Consider the following 25,482-nt stretch of genomic DNA (forward strand, 5'->3'; position numbering starts at 1 on the left):
CACGGAATTAGGATGTATAGCAGAAGATTTATAAATGTATTCCAAATATTTTCTTAAAGATTTATTTATTTTAGACAGAGAGAGGGATCACGAGTGTTGGGAGGGAGAGAGGGAGAGAATCTCAAGCAGACTCCCCGCTGATTGTAGAGCCCAAGGTGAGGCTCCATCTCACAACCGGTGAGATCATGACCTGAGCCGAAATCATGAGTCAGACGCTTAACCGACTGAGCCACCCAGAGCGCTCCAAATGTATTTCAAATATTAAGTACTGAAACTGTGGTACAAATTCCCTACACTCTCTATGATATTATGGTTATAAAAACAACACAAAGGCATAAGAAGGAATCCTGGGAATGAAAATAACACAGAAGTCTTAAGTATATGATAATATTTGTATTATAATAACCAGAATGATAAAAGATCTCATTGAATAGAAATGGACCATCATCTTGGGGATGGGAATGGTAAAATAGGTCTCTGGTCTCCTATCAAACAAACTTAACTTTGTTTTGTGCCACTAATATACCAAAATGTCTTCTATATTAAATAATCTTTTTGTAGTCTCCCAAATGTTTCTGTATGACTGGGACAGATCTTTTCTGCCAGCCTTATTTACAGGGACCACAGCTTGTACATAACTGTTTTACTTAATGGACCTGAACAAAGTATGCAAATTGCTCATCGGATCTTTGGCTCAATATTCGCTTAAATGTGCTCGAAGCATAAGTTCTGCGAAACACTAAGCACAGAAAATGACACAAATGGTGTCAACTTGGTAGTTCAATAAACTGTGATAAGCTGAACTATTACAGGATTCTTAGGTCTAATGACTAAGCTACTCATTACTAGAACAGATGCCTCCCAGATCATCCTAACTAAAATCCAAATACCCTAAAGCCTAGCATTTTCCCAGATAACATATCTGCTAGGTCTTTGCCTCGATATACTCAAATGACAAAAATGTACATGCTATTCTACCCATCCAGGTAGTCTTATCCAGCTTATTCCTAAAAACTAAATTCATGGTAACTATTTAGATCGCAAGGAAGCCTTACTAGAAGGTATCACTGTTTCATTTCCATCGAGATTCTGCCATGAGATGAATCAAACAATTCACACTGTTCAGTTCCACTAAACATGTTCAAAAATAGAGTATTTCCTCCCAATACTGTTCCTCTTCTAGTAGCTTAAACAAGTGTTTTGCCCTAAGGTTTTCTCCTCTGTTACCCATTCAGGTTGACTAAACATCACAAGTGAACTCTAGACATACAAAGAATGTGGACCAGATTTTCTCTCAGACATTTGTCTCCTAGTGAGGTAAAGAACCCATTGGTTACACCCTCTATCTTTTCTGCCTCCCAGTAGCGGCTTATTTCCAAAGACTCCAAGCAGATACTCTTGTAAAACTAAAAGCTCAGAGAACTTCAGCTTCCCCCAAAGACTAATACTACAGAAAAGTTCAAGTTATTTTTTAATCCACCATTGTACACAAATACTAACCAGTGGAAATGTTCAACTCATCTACAGTCGATTAAATAAACCTCCAGATGTAGCTGGCTTTGAAACACCCTATTACAAGGGAGAAGCCACTAAACAAAGTTGGACATTTAATACACACAGAAACACTAGTACTTACCTAACACATAACAGTATACAGGGTTTAAAATAGAACCCAGGTAAAAATAAATGCTTCTAGATTCTGAAGGGCACAACACAATACAATGTGGGAGAAAATGTGAACTTCATCATGTTTCTCTGGTTGCTTCCCCAGCCTGTTCTTCCAGAAGTCTTTCACACTAAATGGATTAGCTGTAAACTGAACTGAAATAGAGGAAAAACCACCGTAGAGAAACCTTCATTTCTCATTACAAATTGCTAGGAAGAGCTGTTGAACAGAACAATGTCTGCATTTCAGGGAAGGCCATCTAACTCCTGAGTACTTTGATCTAAAGAACCGAAAGAAAAGAAACGCGACATGTCGCATTTGCCCCTGGAGAGCTATGTAGACAGGATGTTCTACTGATGTTTTCTAGGTTTTAGGTGGGAGCCCACCATCTAGTTAGTGTAGAATTAGAATCTGTTGGGACTTTTTTTTCCCTGTGACTGTTTCACTAAGGATAGCACAGCACAAAGGCTGCCGCTCAGGCTCCTGAGAAAGGTAACTATCAATAAGGTGCTCTTACTCCTCTCTTTAACTACACTTCAGGATCACTCCAGTGAGGCTTAACATCAGGCAAAAAAAGTATGTATTAAATTAAACATGGAGCATACATCAATAGCTCTCTCTCTATATATAAACCATAAGTAGCCATGCTAACCTGGAAGCCATTTTCTGGTCATATTAAAAACTGACATACTAGGGGCACCTGGGTGGCTCAGTCAGTTAAGCGACCAACTCTTGGTTTAGGCTCAGGTTGTGATCTCAGGGTCCTGGGATAGAGCCCAGCATGGGGCTCCCCGCTGAGCACAGAGTCTGCTTAAAGACTTTCTCTCTCCCCCTCTCCCTCTGCCCCTCCCCTCTGTGCATGCACACTCTTTCTCTCAAATAGATAAATCTTAAAAACAAAAACAAAAAAAAACACCAAAAAACTGACCTGTTAGGACACAGAACTAAATGGCATAAACAATAAAACAGGCAGTTAAAATGCCTACATTACCTGCCATGAACCATACAGAGTCACATGGCCTAGCACTTGTCATTTCAGGGGTATTTTCCTTTTTATTAGTAACATTTCATCTATTACCCTGAGTATTTCAAAATACTTATGAAAATCATTTCTTAGGAAATAATTAAAAAGGAAAAAATAAAGCACAAAACAAATAATAAAGAGAATAGTAAATACTTATAAGGACTGATTTTTTCATTACAAACTGTGAGGCTTTAAATTTTTATAATGCACACATAGCTCTATAATTAAAGATGGAAATCTAGAGAAAAACAATCATTTATAATTCACAAAAATAAAGCTAATCTACAGTTCTCACAACAAAATTATTTTAAAGGAGCTTTATGAGTATTACAAATAAGAATATATGATAAATCTCTTTAGACACTAATGTCAAAAGATAGGAGTACTGCTGAACTGCATAATTTTCTATCTTTGTATATAATAGAAGAGGCACCTTACCATAATAACTTAATGAACAAAGACAATATAGTCAATGACACATTTGTTAGCACCTCCACCATCAAAGGCATAAAATCATAGAGGCAAAAAAGGAATACATTTGCACATGAGCAATGTGGAAAGAACAAGAGATTAATAAAAATATGAGTTCTAACTCATTGTACAAGGAAATACCAAATAAGCATCTGGGAGTCAGAGTAGAGGGGAAAAAAAGGAATGATAGTGGGGCGCCTGGGTGGCTCAGTTGGTTAAGCGACTGCCTTCGGCTCAGGTCATGATCCTGGAGTCCCGGGATCGAGTCCCGCATCGGGCTCCCTGCTCGGCAGGGAGTCTGCTTCTCCCTCTGACCCTCCTCCCTCTCATGCTCTCTGTCTCTCATTCTCTCTGTCTCAAATAAATAAATAAAATCTTTAAAAAAAAAAAAAAAAAAGGAATGATAGTGCTCAAGTTTAGCAGAAGTAGAAAAGGGATCCAACCAAGGCTGAGGACTGAAGATGAATCAAAAGAGAGAACAAGAGAGATCCCATATGCATGCACCTGCTAATGGGTTCACATCAGGGCAAGAGTATTTCCAGGATCTAGATAGCATCAAAGTGGTCTCCAGCAATTGCCAACATGACTTACAATCACTACCCCCAGGGTAGTCTCACGGGCAGAAGAGGAAACACCATCAAGCAAAGCATTTTGTATCAATTTTCAAGGAGCTTATCCTCAAGGATGGATAAGGTGACATTTAAAAGTAATAGAAAAACAATACAAATACTAGAAGATCTCTCTATGGAGGCTAGCTAAGGGAGCTTCCTTCACAAGACAGCACTGGCGTTGAACTTTACAGCATGAAAGAAAGTTGGCAAAAAAAATAAATAAAAATCTATGTCATCCAAAAAAAAGAGAAAATAACAAATATCAGTTTTTATCATATCAATCATTAAACATGTGAGAAGAAATAGCTGTGAGAGAGGAGGCCCGAGAGAAAAAAAAAAACTGTAGTGTATGTAGAAACACACTCCTTTAAAAAAAAAAGATGGACCAGGACTGGCCCTTCCAGAGTCAGCTGTCAGAGTAGCATTAAGGTGATTTCAAAATTTTAAGATGATTATCAAAAAACATGTTTTCCCGGAAATCCCTCTAACGGGGATAAAATATACAAACAGATGTAATAAGATTAAAACAGTGATACCAAGTTATACTAAAGCAAACCAATCAATTCAACCAACCTATACCCTAAAAATGGCATGTATTCAATTTCTCTTATTTTAAGGAGAATAATCACACCAGATACCAGAAATGAGGTAGAGGTCCCACTGAAAAAAAAAATGGGAATAGAAAAAGAAAAAAACGAATCTTATATAAATATGCTAACTTTGGCTGAGCTTAACCTCAAATAACCAGGTAAAAAGAAGCTTACCGAGTCCTGGAGTACACAACTTATAAAGGAAAGGGTTGATACAACAAAACTACTTTCGAAGCAAGGTGCCTTACAGCAGATTCCTACATCATTTAAAAGTTAAATCTGATGGCAGTACTAATTACTAGCACAAGATCAGTTGATTAGAAGAGCAAGTCAGGAATCTATTAAAAACTGATTTATGTAAGGTGTTTTTATTTAAAAAAGGAAGTAAAAGGCATACAGACATGATCAAAGTATAGTCAATCAAATACTATGGTAATTTCAGCTACTTAAGAAACATGGATGAGAGCGCCTGGTGGCTCAGTTGGTTAAGCGACTGCCTTTGGCTCAGGTCATGATCCTGGAGACCCGGGATCTAGTCCCAAGTCCAGCTCCCTGCTCAGCTGGGAATCTGCTGCTCCCTCTAACCCTCCCCCTTCTCGTGCACACGCTCTCTCTCGCAAAATAAACAAACAAACAAACAAACAGACATGGATGAGCAAGTTCATTTTAAGGACCTGTGGCTCCCAGGCCTCTGACCTGCCTTTGTGAGGAAGCACCTACGTCTGTGCTCCCCTAACTTAACTGCAGCCACAACTAAGAGCTGACCATTACATCCCCAGCTTTGGACCCAATGCCTGACCTAGAATGGCCTCAGCAAGCATTAATTACCAATGAACCAGAAGGGAAAACACTGATGTTATAAATTCAAAGACCTTGTTTCTATTTTGATTCACGTATGCTGCATGGGTGTCCTTTTAACCTCAAAGACCTGCCCGATTTGTCAGATGTTTTATGTCTTAAAGCCTCATTGGCAATGAACCAGAGTATGGTGCCCACACCCTGGCATGATCTGAAGGTTTTTTACCAGAGAACTGAAAAAGAAAGAAATCAAGTGAAGAAAACTCCTTTTAGAGGAAAAGAGTGTCACACTGTAGATAAGCACCTGGCATCACTGTAATCTGATAATCTATTCATAATCTAATTTGCATGGTCACCATGTTCTACGGATCAAATGGAAAAGACAGAGAAAAGCCGTGAACTCACATTAAAAATGAAGATACACTTTAATAAGTCAAACTCCTAGAAACCTGATATATGGTCCATCTAAAACCTCACCCCAGGTAAGTGAATGTCAGATTTTTTTTATTTTTTATTTTTATTTTTTTATGTAACTCAGATCTCTCCTACTACCTTTGGAGATCCTGGTAAGCATGGTGACCCCAAGTGGAGAATAACTGATCTACAAAAGAAATAAGCAGAATTCTTCAAACACAGACTTCCCTATTTTTCTTCACTTATCACATATTTCAGGATGAGAAAGACATTTACTGAAAGAGAAAGTCGGATTCAAAAAAAAAAAATAGTTAAGAAATCTGAAGGCAATATCCATTTACAAATGCCAGTAACCTCTGACAGTTACAGAAAAGTTAGATACTAGCTAGAGTTCTGGCTTTTCATCTATCTACCTCCCTCTATAATTATTTTATATCTCCAGATTAAATCGAGCATACAAACTGCTGGGACAGGTAGGGATTAAAAGGACCAAGAAAGGGCGCCTGGGTGGCTCAGATGGTTAAGCGTCTGCCTTCGGCTCAGGTCATGATCCCAGGGTCCTGGGATCGAGTCCCGTATCGGGCTCTCTGCTCCTTGGGAGCCTGCTTCTCCCTCTGCCTCTCTCTCTCTCTGTCTCTCATGAATAAATAAATAAAATCTTTAAAAAAAAAAAGGACCAAGAAAGCCCCGCATCGGGCTCCCTGCTCAGCAGAGAGCCTGCGTCTCCCTTTCCCTCTGCCTGCTGCTCTGCCTATTTGTGCTACCTCTCTTTCAAATAAATAAATTTTTAAAAATCTTAAAAAAAATAAAAGGACCAAGAAAATCACTGAAACTTCATGAGGTATTAAAGAAAAAATACATTTAAAAACTTCTCTTCTTTTAATCTCCCTTGAATCCCTTCTTTAGTCATTTAAAATAAATTGCATAATATGTCATATAAACGTTGCAGGGCAAAACTAATAAATAAACCTTCAAAATAGTCTTTCCCCTTAAGGGAATCTCAGGAAATCCCTACTTGCCAGAAGTCCTTAGCATAGATTGAAGTTAAATAATTGATATTATATAAAACACTGACACTGTGCAGCAGACTCCAAATTTTGTCTTTGTTTTGATAGAATAGTCTGGATTTCACCCCTTGTTTTCCATTCTTCACAAATCTTCAGACTTGTTACAGAAACTTACAGAAAATGACACATATACAGGACAAAGAGTAGCCAGCAAGGCTGCTTCCAGCACTTACTTGCTGAAATCCCAAGCTGCAACCCTGTCTTCCGTCCCAGGCCCTCCACGCTGCCCTACAGTTTTTTCTAGGCCTCTCTCTTTTGTTAACATCGGCAACTCAAGCTCAAAGTCTCCCTATATTTCTTTTTTTACTTTTATTTGTTGGGTTGTTTTTGTTTTCTCTTTTCAAATTTTTATTTAAATTCTAGTTAGTTAATATATGGTGCAATATCGGTTTCAGGAGTAGAATTCAGTGATTCATACAACACCCAGTGCTCATCATAACAAGTGCCCTCCTTAATATCCAGTTTTTTTTTTTTAAAAGGTTTATTTTAGAGAGACAGGGTGCATGCATACACATGAGGGGAGAGGCAGAGGGAGACGGAGAGAGACTCTCAAGCCGACTTCCCGAGGAGTGTGGAGCTCCGCCCAGGGCTCAATCTCACAACCCTGAGATCATGACCTGAGCCTAAACCAAAAGTTGGACACTTAACCGACTGAGCCATTCAGTTGCCCAATACCTTCTTCTTCTTCTTCTTTTTTAAGTTTTATTTGGAAGAAGAACAACACAAAACAGGACAATACAAACAACAACAAAAAAATCACAGCTTCTGTTGTGAGAATCACAAAACTCCTATTCTACCCTTCCTCAGTACTTATGAACAGATCCACTTTTTATAATGGTTAATGGCTCCAGAGAGCCAAGAATTATCCTGAACGTATATATGAAAGTACATTTCAAGAACCTAAAGAAAAGTTATTTTGGAAACGAGATTTATCTAACCATTGCAGTCCATGTCACATTTAAATATTTTTAGTTCTATGTATACAGACTGGCCTACTGTTCATTTTTTTATGCAAATCAAATAAATAGTTGGTGTATGTCCGGTATGAAACTTTTTCAAATCCAATTCACTGCAGGAAACAAATGCAATCAGAAACTTCAGTCAGCTCAAAAATCTACATTATTTCACACTATGGACAAAATGGGATCCTTCACCCTCCAAAATGAGACTTCCTAGATGTAGTTTTCCCTACCCAAGGTTTCCAGTCGTTCCCATTAATGATTATTCTATTTTTAAGATGTGCAATAAAACACAGCTGTTCACACACTATCCTAAAAATATAATAAAACCTGGTAATAAGTTCAGATAAAAAGGATGTGCCTAAGTTTATTTTGGTGTTTTTTAGGAATGTGAATCATATTAAATTCACTTTCACTGGTTGTAATTTCTAAGCAATTATGTGCTAGACACAGCACTAGGCACTGACGTGACAACAAAATGACCTTTCTGATGGCACCTGAATAACCACCTAATTACAAGCAAGTGAGAAGTTCTAGAAGTTACTGGTTAAATAGCTCTCCAACTTTCAGTGCAATAATAACGTGACATTTTCAGTTGGCTAACATAAAGATAGCTAAATTTAGAATAAAGTGTTTTCATGGTAATCACCCATAGGACAAGAAAAATTCATTATACAAAATCATCCATAATGATCTATTCCCCCTAGTATCACAACTACCTCTGTCCACAGATGTGAGCTTACTGACATAACAGATTTGCATTCTAAGACATATAGCCTTGATGCTGAGGATACAAAAGAATTCTGCAATAAGAGAGAATCATCTGGAATATGCATCAATATATCAAGAATCACATTCTTCTGCCTATCTAATTTGGCTTAAAACTTACATTGCTAACCTTAAAAGAAGTATCCCTTTGAAAAAAGCTCAAGATTTCATGGAAGAGCAGAGGTTCAAAACAGTAAATGATATTTAATACTATTTTCTTGCCTAGAGCTAATGGTATAAAAATCAAAGAATAATGTAAAAAAGTTAATAAAGTCTGTTTCTTACAGGAAAACTCACAAAAGTATTAATTCTGCAAAACTACTGCATGTTTACATTTTTCAGCATCCCTTGAGATTCTAATATACTGTCTTTTTTTTTTTTTTTTTTTTTGTAAATCTGGTCACCCTGCAGATATCTTATTGCTGGATACTAGGATGAGTGAGGCTTGAGGATGCTTTTTATTGTTGCTGGTGCCAAAACTATTTACACTTCAACAAACACTTAGTGAGTACTCAGGATTAACATCCCCATAGCTGATAGATGAAATAACGCTTAGTGATGCTACATTGTAATTGTCCTTGGGGGATCCATCCTGTGGAAACCACCCATAGAAACTACTTAACAGAGCAGATCCATTCTTCTGATAATTCAATAATTATATCACTTCATTATAAGTTCCACTTTTTGGTATTGTAGTTATATTCTGGAATATTTAATAGTCATATTAGTCCTAAATAGATTAAGAAAGTAAAGAAATATAAATGCTAATTAAGATTACCTTTGCTCCAAAGATGACGAACACATTTGTCCAGAGGCTGATTCAGAACCACAAGGCAGTATTTCAACTTCCCTATGGAAATAAAAGAAGTAAAGTAAGTAGGTGAACAGAGTCCTCTGTTCCCCTCATTTGAGTCTGGAATCACACTCCACTAATCCAGATTTTCAATCTCCACAGAGCTAAATTTCAACTACAACTAATTTCTCATACTTAAATTTTAAAGGACAACATATTTTAACTGATCTACTTCATCCAATATGTCTGTCCAAATTACTATATTGCTGAGGAATTGATTACAAAAACAATTTATCATAAAAACAATTGGGTAAGCTTCTTTTTGTAGGGGATGAGGAGCAAAAATGTTCTTAAAATGAATTCTCATCCTTATGAGATATCCACCCCTTTGACACAACTAGTCTTCCATCTGGCTGGTCCAACATCATCCTGACATTATTTAGCAAGTAGTGGGGCCTGGAGGGCACATGTTTTCACACTCATTCTCATTTATTCATTTTTTTCTCTCCTACTCCATATCTCTTTCCTCCCCATACAAACTTTGGTATGCACAGAATCCCACTAGCTCTTTTCATGACTCTTTTACTCCAAGTTTTTAGATGGCACTCAAAAGATGAAGACACTCAAAAGACAGAGAAAAGTTACTTCTCCAACAGTCATTGTAAGCCCTTTATAATGTACTAAAAATAGTGCAAAGCAAAATGCAATCAGGCTGTTGAAAACATGTCTTTCAGCTCAGTCCAAGCACTCCATTTCATTTATGGAAGAGAAATATTTGTTTGGTGATAAGAAAAATTAATTTTTTAAGCAATCTCAGTGTTAGAAATGGAACAAGATAAGGAAATGAAAAGGGGATGCCATCATCCACAGCACACACTCTTAAGTGCTGATTACATAGCAGGCACTGAGAGTACAAAGAGGAATAAGATTACAGAGTATCGGTGAGATGAAACAGTTATAATAAAGAGGATTTATTCTACAATACAACACAACACAAGTACATGAAGAGGACCAGGTAATACACAGATGAGTGTGGCAGGAGTTCAAAGCCCAGAGGGTCAGTAAGGTCTCATGTCACCCTAGAAATCTTTGTGAAATGCAGATTTCTGAACTTGATCTCAAAAGGAAAAAAAAGAAGGTGGAAAGAATAAAGGGAGGGGCAGTCCAGACAAGGAAAACACCACACAGGAAATTGCTATCCTTCACCATTAGGGTTACCAGCATGCAGTTTCAGAAGCAATGCCCTAATGACAGGAAACCAAGACAGGGACCAGCATCCCAGATTTCAGACATACTGTTTAAATAGAGGAGTTTAAGTTGAGGCACCCAGGAAGTATTTAAAAGGGATGTAGAAATGAGTACTAAAAGCAATTTGTATCTATTTGGTAATCATGCATACAGAAATAATAGCCAAGGTCAAAGAGCAGCCTAGCAGCTGAGATATTGCAAAGAAGGGGCAGACACAAAAGAATAAAGGAGGAAAGCAACATCATACTGTTTGGCTCACCACTACAGAGCTGAAGGACATCAACAAAGGAAATGCAGAAGGAAAAACAAGAAAGGCACAAGAAGGAAGAGGGTATTTCCCAGAACGCTCTGTCAATAACACAGCGTGCTCTAGAGAGGTCATAGAGCCTGAACAACCAGAAAAGGCCATTGAGGGGGGGAAATCTCAAAGCAAAATCTGAAAAGTCACAGAGGGAGCCTCAAGACAGGGAAGAGAACAAGGAGTTAGTAAACCAGGAGGAGAATGCCGCTTGTTAAAAAATAAAAAGTGAACTGTGAGAAATGAAGGGAAAATGGCAGCTAAGTCAAGAGAAGATTCTTTAAATATAGAAACAATCTTATATTCTGAAGAGAAGAGGAAGAAAGGCTGGGATTCATTCATTCATTTAGCAGGCATTTATAGAGCACAAAATACTCCTGTTCAGGCACCGCTGAGCTTGCGGCCCTCCTCAGACTTACATCCTATGGATGAAAATCAATTGAGATGGAGGTACATGAAGACATATAGAGACACACAGCACCGAGGCAGAGGTGGAGTATGGCTGATTTATTTGTAAGTAAACAAAACCAAAGTGAGAATATGGAATTAAGAGTACAATGTGAGCCATTTCAAAACAACCACTGTAAGAAGTGGATTACGGAAGGTGACAGTCCACAATTTTAAAACTACAAATTCATTTGGAGTTCACTAGCAATCAGAGGACATCATCTGGTCCATCTCTAATTTCAGGACTTTTCCCACTAATTCTGGAGAGGGGAAGCAGGAGGAGGCATTAAACAAGTTAAGACGGTGATGACAGGAGGTTTGAGAATTGGCAAAATCACTTATCAAGAGGTAAAGGGAATCCAGGATGCTCCTTTGGGCCGCATTACTGTGAACGATTGTGGCAGAGACCATAACTGCCTCAGAATATTCTTTCTCTTCTTAACAACAGAATCCTGAGCGGTGGGGGGAGGGTTTCATCTTGTTTCATTTTTGGTTTTTACTTTGTTTTGCTTTCTGTTTTTTGTTTTACTGGGCCCATTACTGTCCAGGTGAAAAACTATATATCCCAGACTCCTTTGCAGCAAAATGTGGTTTTAAGATTAAGTCTGGCCAAGGAGATGTGTATTAGACCTTTATAAGTTACTTGTAGGGAGTCTCCTTAAAACAGAAGGGGCTCGATCCTCTGCTTCTTGTCTTTCTCCATCCTGCCATCTGGATCAACTGAGGAACTGCTGAATAAAATTTTAGCAGCCACCTAGGATCATCAAAACAAGATCAACAGCCTGAAGGAGGCTGGGTCTCCCATGACTCCATGAAGCAAGCCTCCCATTCTACCACTTCATTGCCTGCTTACAGACTTCTTTTATGTGAAGAAAACTTCCATTTTACATCACTATTATTTGGGGTTTCCCTATCCTATAGAGAGAAACTAAATTTTAATTAATGATCAGGCTGGCTGAGACAATCTAGATAGGAATTAGAAGAGGATTTTAAAGAGGAACAGGCATACATCAAAATGCAGGAAGTAAAACTTTTGCCCATTCATTCATTCATTCAACACGGATGGAACATCAATATAAGAAATTCATAGCCTGGGGGGCGCTTGGGTGGCTCAGTACGTTAAGCATCCCACTCTTGATTTTGGCTCAGGTCATGATCTCAGGGTGGTGACATAAAACCCCCCTCTCCCCACCTCCCCCCATGGGACTCCTCACTGGGGGGTCGGGGGGTGTCTGCTTGAGATTCTGTCCCTCTCCCCCCTCCCCTCCCACTTGCCTCTTTCTCTCAAATAAATCTTTTTTAAAAAAAATTCATAGCCTGACACATGGTAAGGGCTCAATATGACGTTAAGGATGATAGTAATTTGAATAAACCAATAGTCCTTTAAGATTTGACAAGATCTACACTGCTAAAAAAGGTATTCAACAATGTGATACGTATATTTAAATGAATGAATGAAACCACCTTCCAGCACAGATTTTTTGATATGTAAACTCAGCATTTTTGTGGCTCAAAGAGCAGTGTGATGAGAGGGAAAGGCTTTATTATCCACATTACTGCTCCTCTAAACCAATACTTTCACTAAGGTAATATCTATGAAGGCATTTTTGAAAAGAATGATGCAGTATGAAAACGTATAGTACAATTAAGTTATTAATAATAAAAAATTTACCTTAGCAATTTCTATATATAACATATATATATTAACCTCGTTCTATCTACAAATACTTAGGTACTAGGAACTGATACTCTTTCCTTTTCTCATCCAATCTCCTATGGCATTTTAACTCGATGAAGTCAGTTTGATATTCAACTCAAAGCCCTCATGATTACTAATCCATAGGTTGCAGAAAAAGGAGAACAAACTACCTATTGTAACTAAACAGTTTAGTTATTGGAACTCCACAACACTATGGGGTACTAAATCATGGGACACTGCCTTTGGCTCTAATTTACAGAAATTTATATAAAAAGAGAAAGTCAGGAACGTGGAAATAAGGAAATGAATAGTATTACCTCAAGTATTTCTCAAGCTATGACACTGCTGTAGTTCTGGGATACACAAACAGATTTAAGAAAAGGCTGTGAAGAACTTCCTTGTTATACTATAAAGACAACAAATTTTTAAATCAAATATGCTAAGGCAATCTCAAAGAGAAATGTAAGAATAGAGAACACGATTTCAAATGCAAGAGAACTTTTTCTTTACAAAAATATATAATACCTTCCATTTTAAAGAACAGAGAACAACATAGACTGGTCTCAACTCTTCCAACATTAAATCAGTAGTACTAGAATTGCTTTTTCAAAAGGGTTTCAATTATGGCAGAAGATGGAAGATGCCTGATCCTGGATATATGAAACCCAAGTGCTCCAAAGGTACCTGGAAATCCTGAAGTTAAGTACGAAGAGAAATTGATACAAACAGGATCCTAAGAAGATAGGATAATTAAATACAGCACGGTACATGAAAGGGACCCAGGAAAAGAAAATTAACATTAGGTAAAAAACTAAGGAAATTTGAATAAATGATGCAACTAATAATAAATTAATAATAATGTATTAATATTGATTCATTAATTATATGGGAATTCTCTTTACTATTTCAATTTTCTGTAAATATAAAGCTGTTTTAAAAAAAAAAGTCTATAAATTTTTTTAAGTCCTGGAGCAAGGAAAAGAGAACTAAAAACTATTCCATAAAGTAATGATATGGCAATTACTCCAACAAGGGTTATTAGAGCCCAAAAGTCTGTTTGGACTTCAGGTATAAAGCCAAGAAAAAAGCCCACTGCAAAAGAAGGCAAAGATAATTCTATTTCATCTTGGAGAACCGTATTATATCAAGATTTTCTTTTAGTTAAGAAGTGCAAGGACAATAGAACAGCAAATACCAAGAAATCCAATTTCTTTTTATTTCAGAATTCCAAAATTTAAATCCAATTTATTTAAACAGAAAAAGAAAACATTTCACCAATTTCCCTCCCCACCATACCCACCTCTGGCAACCACCAATCTGTTCTCTGTATCTATAGGTTTTGTTTTGTTTTATATTTCATATATAGAAGACCTCATACGGGATTTTTCTTTTGCTTATTTAATTTAGCATAATGACCTCAAGGTCCATCCATGTTCAGCAAATGACAAGATTTCATTCTATTTTATAGCTGAATAATTACATTATAGATATATAATATATACATATACACATATATAATATACATATGTATGCATACACACCAAAATTTCTTTATCCATTCATCCATCAATGGACACTTAGGTTGCTTCCCCATCTTGGCTATTGTAAATAATGCTGCAATAAAAATGGAGATGTTTATAGCTGTTTAAATTATAAATCAGTGCTTTAGTTGTCTTTGGATAGATACCCAGAAGTGGAATTGCTGGGCCTATTGTAGCTCTATTCTTAATTTTCTGAGGAATCTCCATACCATTTTCCACAATGGCTGCACCAGTTTATATTGTGACCAACATGCAAGAGAGTCCCTTTTCTCCACATCCTCAACACCACTTGTTATTTCTTGTCTCTTTGATAATAGCCATTCTAACAGGCACAAGGTCATCATCTTACGGTAGTTTTGATTTGCATTTCCCTGATGATTATTGACATTTACCATCTTTTCATGTACCTGTTGGTCATCCATGAGTCTTCTCTTGAAAAGGTCTATTCAAGGGTACCTAGTTGGCTCAGTTGGTAGAACATGTGACCTTGATCTCAGGATTCTAAGTTTGAGCCCCATGTTGGGTGTAGAGTTTACTTAAAATATAAACTCTAAAAAAAAAAAAAAAAAAGAAAAGAAAAAGGTCTTCTACCCATTTCTTCATTGGATTTTTTTTTTGCTATTGAGTTGTACAAATTCTTTGTATATTTTGGATATTAGTCCCTTATCAGATATAAGATTTGCAATTGTTTTCTCCCATTCAGTAGGCTGTCTTTTCATTTTGGTGATGCTATCCTTTGCTGTACAGCTTTTTAGACTGATGTCCCAACTCATGCTTTTGGTATCAGATTCAAAACTCAGCACCAAGACCTATGTCAAGGAGCTTACTGCCTATGTTTTCTTCTAGGAGTTTTATGGTTTCAGGTCTTATGTTCAAATCTCTAATCCTTTTTAATTTTTTTTGTATAGTGTAAGATAGTGGTCCAGTTTTATTCCTTTGCTTGTGGATGTCCATTTTCCTTACACCATTTATTGAAGAGACTGCATTTTCCCCATCTGTATATTCATGGCTCCTTTGTCATCAATTAATGACCATGTATGTATGGATTTATTTCTGAGCTCTCTAATGTGTTCTATTGATTTATGTGTCTGTTTTTATGCCAATATGATACTGTTTTAATTACCATAGCTCTGTAATATATTTTGAAATCAGAGATTGTGATGTATCCAGCTTTGTTCTTTATCAAAATTGCTTTGGCTATGCGGGGTCTTTTGTGCTTCTGCAAAATTTAGGATAGTCTGTTCTATTTCTGTGAAAAATGCCTTTGGAATTTTGATAGGGATTGAATTAAATCTGTACATTGTTTTGAGTAGTATGGACCTTTTAACAATATTAACTCTTCTAGTCCATGAGCACGGAATATCTTTCCATTTGGGTCTTCTTCAGTTTCTTTCATCAATGTCTTACAGTTTCCAATATACAGATCTTTCACCTTCTTGGTTGAATTTATTCCTAGGTAACTTTATTCTTTTTGATGAAATTGTGAATGGGATTATTCTCTGAATTTCTCTGATAGTTCATTATCAATGTATAGAAATGAAGTAATTTTTGTGTACTGATTTTTAATCCTGCAACTTTTACTGAATTTGTTTATTAGTCCTAACAGTTTTTTGGTAGAGTCTTTATGGTTTTCTATATATAATATCACATCATTTGCAAATTTTGGTAATTTTACTTCTTCCTTTCCAACTTGGATGCCTTTATTTCTTTTTCAAGAAGCCTAACTGCCATGTCTAGAACTTCCAGTATTATGTTGAATGTAAGTGGCAAGAATGAGCATCCCTGTCTTGTTCCTGACCTTAGAAGAAAAGCTTTCAGCTTTTCACAGTTGAGGGTGGTGTTACTTGTCATATATGGCCTTTATTATGTTGAAGTGTTTCCTCTATCCCCACTTTCTTGAGTTTTTATATAAATGTATGTTAAATTTTGTCAAATCCTTTTTCTTCATCTTATTGAGATGATCTTCGGATTTTTATCCTTCATTTTGTTAATGTGTTGTGCCATGTTAACTGATCTATGGATGAACCATCCTTCCATTTCTGGAATAAATCCCACTTGATCACCGCGTATGATCCTTTAATATATAGTTGAATTCGACGTGCTAATATTTTATTGAGGATTTTTACATCTATGTCTATCAGGGATATTAGCCTGTAATCCTTGTCTGGTTTTGGTATTAGGGTTATGTTGGCCTTGTAAAATGAGTTTGGAGGAACTCCCTCCTCTATTTTTTCTAAGATTTCTAGAAGGATTGGTATTAACTTTCTTTGATTGTTTAACTGTGAAGCCATTCTGGTCCTGGACTTTTGTCGGGAGGTTTTTGAGTCCTGAGTCAATCTTCTTACTAGTAATTGATTGGTTCACATTTTGTATTTCATCATTATTCAGTCTTGGTAGATTTTGTTTCTAGGAATTGACCTATTTCTTTTAGGTTGTCCGATTCGCTGGCATATAGTTGTTCATAGTAGTCTCTTATCCTCTGTATTTGTGGTACCAGCTGCAACATCTTCTTTCATTTCTGATTTTATTTGAGTCCTTTTTTTTTTCTTGGTGAGTCTAAAGGCTTATCAATTGTGTTTATCTTCTCAAAGAATGAGCTCTTTCATTGATCTTTTCTTTTGTCTTTTTTAGTCTCTATTTCATTTATTTCTGTTTTAGTCTTAGTTAATTCCTTCCTTCTACTAACCTTGGGCTTCACTTTTTCTTTTTCTAGTTTTTTGAGATGTAGTTAGGTTGCTTGAGACTTTGTTCCTTAAGGTAGGCATTCATCATTATGAACTTCCCTCTTTGAACTGCTTTTCCTACATCCCATAAATTTTGTTATGTTACATTTCCATTTTCATATATCTCAAGGTTTCTCTCTTTTGATTTCTTCTTTGGCTCATTGTTCAGTAGCATGTTACTTAATCTCTATGCATTGTGAATTTTTCAGTTTTCTTCATGTAATTTCTAGTTTGACACCATTGTGGTCAGAAAAGCAACTTGATATAATTTCAATCATTTTAAATTTATTAAAACTTGTTTTGTGACCTAACATATGATTTATCTTGGAAAATGCTCCATGTACATTTGAGGAAAATGTGTATTGTTGTTTTTCCATAAAACATTCTATACATATAAGTACAACTAACATGTCCTTCAAAGCCAATGTTTCCTTATTGATTTTCTGTCTGGATGATCTATCCATTGATATAAGTGGGGTACTAAATCCCCCAACTCTATCATATTGCTATTTTTCACTTTGGGTCTGTTAATATACATACAGAGGTAGATCCTATTCACATCTCTAAATCAATTATTTCAAAAATGTAGTCTTACAGCTCAGGTGGTAAAAGGTTTATGTTTGTTTGTTTGTTTTCTTTTTTTCATTGAAAAAGAAACTAAGACTTAATGATATTTAACATGTAGAGGAGCACTAGTACTTCAGTTGTCCTTGCAGTAGATGATCATGAGTTATCTATTATAAATGAGATTTCCTAAGGAAGAAGTGTTAGCTCCACACAAAGGCATAAGCAGTGCACTCTTACTCACTGCTCTCTCAATATATTATGAATGATGCAGTTTACCTGTGCCCAGTAAAGTAAAATGACACATTTTTACATGAACTAATCTTCACAAATGGCTGACTAGCTTAAAAATATTCCTCAACACATACTGAAGAGAATACAAATTCTGCAAAAGCATAATTGTATGTGAAGATGAGAGAATTAATCATTCTTACCCCCTAAAACTAGCTCTTAAGCTTCAAATACAATCTTACAAGTTCTGAGAAGGCCCTGGTGGATGGAGGGAGGGAGGAAAAAGGGGAAAGAGGGAAAGAATGATAGGAAAAGGAAGAAAGGAGAGAAGGAAAAAAGGATAGTAAGATATAAACTGTGGATTTACATCAATTACCACAAATGAATAAATCTACTCTTAAGTATATAAAGTAGTAGATATCAACTTCATTGTATATCAGCATCACAGATTTTTTTAAAAAAAACAATCTCCTTCCCTAGAAATTCTGATTCAACATGCTGGCAGTTGGGCCTGTGCATGATATCATGATTTTTTCAAAACCACCATAAGAGAGTCTAACAGGTAATCAAAGTTGAGAACCACTTGTATGGTGCCTTGAGATATTAACTAATGGTAGTAGAAAGCCATAATTAATAGCATTTTTCTTTTAAGTAAGCTGCATGCTAGGCCAATATGGGATTTAACTCATGACCCTAAGATCAAGACCTGAGCTGAGATCAACAGTCGGACACTCAAATGACAGCCTCGAATAGCATCATTATTTTTAAATACTGTTTATTTCGTATTTATAATATTAATTGCTGTTTTCTAAAATTTTTATGTATCACAATGATTATTTGTAACTTTATTAATATAAATTGGGTTTTTCTTTAACCAATATGGTAGGAGATCAAAAAAGAATTGAAGACCAGCACTCTAAAATACATTGACATAAAACACAATTTGCAATAGAAAAAAAATTACTGAAATGCATTAGCAAGTTATTAAGTGTTTAATGATAGATCTGTTTAAAAAAATTTACTGGAATTCAGATAAAATTGAGTATTAGACAAAACATATGCCAGTCATTAAATGTAACAGCTATGTTGTCAGAGGACCCAGGACCACTATTACAAATCTTATCCCTCAAAGTATTTCAGTTAAATGATAAAAACTCTAAGGTACTGAATTTTATTTTCATATTGTACAAACTTCTATATTTAAGAGCAAGATTTTTTTTCCAAGTGTGCACAGGGAAATCAAAACTGTCAAGTCAATTCATTCTTTGAGGAAATAAATTGCATGTGGAAAAAGCAGAACTGTTAAAATGCTCTGAACAAATATTTCATACCAGTATATTAAAATCATCAAATTAGCAATGAACTAAGCATTGGTAAGTCATATATAAGAAACTGCTTCAGAGAAAGTAAGGAGTAGACATAAACAGATACTTCCCTGAGAAATTCCTTGCTCTACCCACCAAGAGTGACCAGTCAATATGCCCCAGTTACACTAGAATAATAATAAATTGTGCCCCCTTCCATGAGCAAAGGGCCCTGGTTTAAGGAATAAGTTAGATGGTCTTTCTGCCATCTACCTTCACTTCTACCCCATCTCTTTATTTCAGTCTTCAGCAAAACTCACTTCAATGAAGTTTTCAACCCACCACCTCTTGGAAAGAACTATTGTCTCAGTCATCAGTGACCTTCTATTCTAAAATTCAACAGCTAAATACAGTTATTCCATTGTGTGTGTGTATATATATACATATATGTAAATATATACACCATAATTCTTTATCAATTCATCCATCAATAGACACTTAAGTTACTTCCATATCTTGGGTATTATAAATAATGCTGCAACAAATGTGGAGGTGTTTATGTTTTTCTGAATTAGTATTTTTGTTTTTGAATAAATACCCAGAAATTGGATTGCTAGGTCATCTGGTAATTCTATTCTTAATTTTGCAAGGAACCTCCATACTGTTTTCAATAGTGGCTGCACCAATTTATATTGCCACCAACAGTACATAAGGGTTCCCTTTTCTCCATAGATTTGCAACTGTTTTCTCCCATTCAGTAGGTTGTCTTTTCATTTTGGTGATGCTATCCTTCACTGTACAGCTTTTTAGTTTGATGTCCCAAATAATGCTTTGCTTTCAGATTCAAAAAAATCATCACCAAGACCAATGTCAGGGAGCTTACTGCCTATGTTTTCTTCAGGAGTTTTATGGTTTCAGGTCTTACGTTTAAGTCTAATCCGTTTTGAGTTTATTTTTTGTATATGATGTAAGATAGTAGTCCCTTTTTATTCTTTTGCATGTGGCTGTCCAGTTTTCCCAACATTATTTATTGAAGAGACTGGCCTTCCCCCATTTTATATTCATGTCTTCTTTGTCATGAATTAATTGACTACATAAGCATGGGTTTATTTCTGGGCTCCTTATTCTTTCCACTGACCCTTTTGTCTGTTTTTATGCTAATACCATATCATTTTGATTATGACAGCTTTCTAATATAATTTGAAATCAGGGAATGTGATGCCTTGAGCTTTTTCTTAAGATTACTTTCACTCTTGAGGGTCTTTCATGGTTCCATACAAGTTTTGGTTTGTTCGTTCTATTTCTGTGAAAAATGGCATTGGAATTTTGATAGGGATTACATTAAATCTGTATGTTCCCCTGGATAGAATAGGAATTTTAAAATTAATTCTTCTAATCCATGAGCATGGAATTTCTTTCTATTCATTTGTGTCTTCTCCACTTTCATCACAGTACTATGGTTTTCAGTGCACATGTCTTTTACCACCTTGGTTAAATTTATTCCTAGGCTTTTTATTCCTCTTGATGCAACTGTAAATGGAATGGTTTCCTAATGTCTCTGATAGTTCATTATTAGGGGGAAAAACAGATTTTTGTGTATTGATTTTGTATCCTACAACTTTACTGAATTTATTAGTTCTAACAGTTTTTTGATGGAGTCTTTAGACTTTTATATACATAATATGTCATTTGGAAATTGTGACAGTTTGACAGCTGCCTCTCCAATTTGGATGCCTTTTATATATTTTTCTTGCCTAATTGCTCTGGCTAGCACTTCCAATACTATGTTGAGTAAATGGTATCTTGATAATTATAAATTAAGAAAAATCTAAAGAAACTGGAAATACTCTGCAGAAGTGCAACTAAATAGTTTGGAAATATTTTGTATGAGATTAAGGCTTTTCAAGTTAAATGGAGGTTTCTATTTAGTACCTATTTAGGGAATTAAAAAATCCACATATTACACCAGAGAGCCCTACAAACCTTGTTCTATATCTAGTTATTATCTTTCAACCTTCAGGTTAAAAGTATATTTAGATTCTGAAAGGTTTAAATCAGTTTCTGTGAAGAGCATGGCCTCCCACAATGCAACCATAATGGTTCTGTCCAAGTTTGATGCTCCTCATAGTACAAAAACTGTCCCTGAAAACAAAATGCTCCTGATAAATTCTCACAGGAATCCACTATGCCAGAAATGCATTTTACACCCAGTAAGCTTCTGTTGTGTAAGTAGGGGGAATAGGAAAGGGAAGTCTAAAAATCTTTAAGTCTTTCTGGACATAAAAGGCCACACCAAGAAATATTTTTTTTTCCCCCCACTTTTGCGAAGGTTAGCCTAAATATACTTGTTCCTAAAAAACATTCTCACTATAACCCAAATGAAGAAAGCTGAATTCTTCATGTTGGAACACTGACACCTTTCAAGTTGCTGACAGAATTCAAAGCTGCTCCATCAACTGCCCTTTGCCCTGCTGACCTGGGCTACAATAAACTGTGTTTCCCTGTCAATCAATAAATCAATCACTGCCTAGCAAACTGTAGATGTAGTGTCATAACCTTAAGGGTTCATCATGAAATACTAAAAAATTATAGTCCCTCACATTGGTTTTGACATGTTGACAGCTAGGTTCACAACAGTACTCACACCTGAAAAGTCAGTTCATAACATTTTCTGAAGGCAGAATCCATTTAAGTTTGGCACAAGCTTCTAAAACAGAAGGCCTACATTTTATCCCTCCTGCAACCTCAACTATTTCTAATTACCTCAAAAAGCACAGAATCCCTTTAACTGGCCATCAGTGAAGGCCAACAAGGTTCAACATGCCAATAAATACTCCCTTTCTTAATACCTTCTCTAGATTTTCTATTTGGGCTTGATTAGGTACCATGAGAACTACCTGGAGGTTGGGGCGGTGGGGGGGGGGGGCTTCATATGTAGCAATATTATAAATAACGACAGTATAGAGAACTTTTAATATTCCTTACACAGGATTTTTGACTCAAAGGAATACCAATATTTATAATCAAAATAAGTCCAAATTAAGCTAAATTGGGATATATTCAAACCACAGTCTGATATTCTCTGAGGCCTCTAGTTGCAGAGAAAACAAGTGACGTTTATTTGGAGTTCGAGAGTTTCCTAGGCACGGATTCAATGTCCTTCTCAAATGGACACTGATTACATAGCACACAATCAGGTCATCAAAGCACTCTGAATAAGTCTTTTTGTTCACTCTTTAATAAAATAAATAAAAAGAAATACAGATTTTAATTCCAGAGAATCATGTACCATGAAGTAATTCTGATGACACACACACAGTCCATCATATCAGGAGGCAAAACCACAGTGGAAGAAATCTTACTGAACTCAAGATAAATACACACTTTTAGCTTATGAACACTGTGGGCTTTTAAAGAATTCAAGAGGAACTTCTATCAGTAGGCAGAGCTTTGACAACAAATGACCTGCACTAGGACAAGGGTAAACATTCTCACATGCTAACAACTAACACCTCAGTGGCCTTTACGCAGGTCCAAGTAAAGTAAACAGGTCAGATTTCTCAACTTCTGGCTTTTCTTTTTCATAGAAATGATATATACACAAAAGAATCTATAAGCAAAGCTATCTAAAGGTTTGCTTTTGTTTTTAATAGAGAAAGAAGAGAAACAATGCATTAGCATAGATTTATGCTGTGTCCCACAGAGTAGGACAGCTCTATATCCTTCAATATCAATCTCCAAGATAAAAGTAGAAAAAGGCGCTAAATGAATACGTTATACAACCATTTGTGTGAACATTAAGAAAATATATACATATATTTTTGCAAATGCCAAGCATATCTATCAAAGAGGAAAGGTGTTAGAACACAAAAATAGAAGGGAGCATTAATTTTATCTGTTAATCTTTTATGTCTTATAAATCTAGCACCTTGTGCTTAAATAGGATTTTTATTAAAAAGGGAAATAAAATTTTAACCCATGGAAAGAGAAGAACATGCCAGGCAAAATCCCCCTCCCCAAAAGATGTTGGCCAACAATCATGACTACCACACTGGAATAGAACAGAATTACTAAAATAGTGCATTATTTGAGTTTTAGAGTAAAAATTAAAAGATTATTTGTGGACTATCTAGCAATCTTTCCTCCCAAAACTAACAAGTAAATTACACTATTTAAAGTGAGGGTTTTAAGTGTTTGTTAAGAAGCTGGGGAAGGTGACTTACAACCAGATTCTCAGGACCGCAAATAAAGATGCAACTCACTCTACTTTATAGAACAGAACGTAGGGTTTTTTTTTCCCCCAGCACTGAAATATGTCATAGAAAACTCGGGAAATATTTGTTCTTCAAAGCTTAGGGTAAGATTTTTATGTATCAGTGTTACATTTAAGAATACACCCAAGTCCTAACTCTGTTAGTATTTTCCTACTGTTCTCACAAAGAACTTTTCTCTTCAATGGTTACACAAAACCAGTAAAGGAAACCTCATTGAAAATGGAGTGGGGAGCTCTGCAGGGGGCGCTCTAGCGCATGTGTGCTCGCGGTCCCCGCCCCCGCTCCTCTCTCACACTGGGCCTGCAATTCCAGCAGAAAGACGGAAGGTTAAGAATTATTTTGACAAGGGAGGGCACTTTTCACATAGGAATTTTATTTCCTGCCTTTTAGAAAAAGAAGGGAAGATCCCTCCCTGCCCCAGCAACAAGGCACTAACCACCTCCTGCAGCCAGCGAGAAACCAAAACTTCGAACTCTTGTTCTTCTCCAGTGAAATTCCATTCAAAGTAACTCTCCCCAATTTTCTCCTTAAACCTAGTAAAAGCTGACCTTGCCTTTGTCTCTTCAGACTTGCCCATAGTTCACCATAGTTTACTTGTCCCCAATTGCAATTTCTCTGCCATTCGCTGATAAACTCATTTTGCTGGTAAAGTAACTGGCTATTTTATTTTTAAGGTTGACATTTGCCAGAAATGAACATAGAAAAAGGTGTAATAAGCTAAAAACCAATTATCTTAGGAGAATGAGAATCAAAAGGGGAGAGAGAAGTCATTAACTTTTTCTGTATTTGCCTTTATATCATATAAATGCTGAAACCAACTCTGCACTCCATTCAAAAGCTCTTTAAGGAGGAGGTTGGGAGGGGGAATTTGTGAGCAAAACTAGCAGATTAAATCAGATTAGAAACTGAAAACAGGCTGGGATACACCTCAAAATGATAGTTCTGTTCTATTAGAAAAGAAGTTGACAAAGGCAGGTGGGGTGTAGCACCAACCACATGCTAGTTAGAAGAAAGCAATCTTTGCATTTTGATTCATTTATTCACAAATTCATTTAGTATTTGTTTACCAAACTTTATAAAGGATTTTAACAGCATGCACAATCCACTTTTTAAGTAAAGAGCTGCAGCACTTAAATTAGAACCACCTAGTGGTTCAACAGGGAAAACAAAGGGGTTTCCCACTTAGATGAAAATTGAAGATACAGATGGTAATCAATGTCCTGCCTCACACCGTATGGTTAAATTAATTCTAGAAGAGTGTATACCATATACACAGTAATTTTATGGGATAACTATACCATTTTATGGTATCTAACTATACATGGTATATACATCTATATGATATATATACACACTTATAGTTATGAAACTTACATAGTTATGAAACTATAAAACTAATATAAAACTGAAGAAATTTAAAGATCAAGTGAAGAAAAATTTTCTAGGTCAGTGTGCAAAGCAAGAAATCATACCGAGGGACGCCTGGGTGGCACGGTCGCTTAAGTGTCCAACTGTCCAACTCTTGGTTTTGGCTCAAGTGTGATCTCAGGGTCATGAGATTGGGCCCATGTCGGGCTCCATGCTCAGCACGGAGTCTGCTTAGGACTCTCTTTCAAATAAATAAATCTTAAAAGAAAAAAAAAAAAAAAAAAGAAAAGGAAAGAAAGAAAGAAGTTAACCAAAAATACTGGTATCATTACTAGGCTCAGGTTTTGAAGGCCAGGCTCTGTGCTCATTTCCATATAGCCTGCACCAAGCAAAATGCCTGGCACACAGAGGTGTTCAATAACATTGACCAAATATGTAAGTGACTGAAGAGCATATCCTGTTCTGGCAGTGGCTGTGTCAGGCCCTAGGTTTTCCAGTTACCATCTCAACTCCTGGGTTCTAGTCTACTGGCCTGGTCCAGACTGGTTCCCTATTCTGTGGACATGCCAGGCACCTTCATAGATCTCATGTCTTTGTTCGTGGTTTTCCTTTTGCCTTAAATGC

At 36.2% G+C, this 25,482-nt stretch overlaps 1 protein-coding gene across 2 annotated transcripts in view; it reads right to left on the bottom strand.

Annotated features, from left to right (window-relative positions):
• Positions 1–25,482, bottom strand: part of TPK1 (thiamin pyrophosphokinase 1) — a 343,195-nt gene that overhangs the window by 264,482 nt on the left and 53,231 nt on the right. For both annotated transcript variants that reach the window (XM_021692761.2, XM_021692762.2), the window contains exon 2: positions 9,147–9,218. In XM_021692761.2, coding sequence (XP_021548436.1) covers positions 9,147–9,218 — 72 coding nt within the window. The remainder of the gene's footprint in view (positions 1–9,146; positions 9,219–25,482) is intronic.

The sequence above is a fragment of the Neomonachus schauinslandi genome, chromosome 12 (genome assembly GCF_002201575.2).
Source record: "Neomonachus schauinslandi chromosome 12, ASM220157v2, whole genome shotgun sequence".
NCBI classification, from domain to species: Eukaryota; Metazoa; Chordata; class Mammalia; order Carnivora; family Phocidae; genus Neomonachus; species Neomonachus schauinslandi.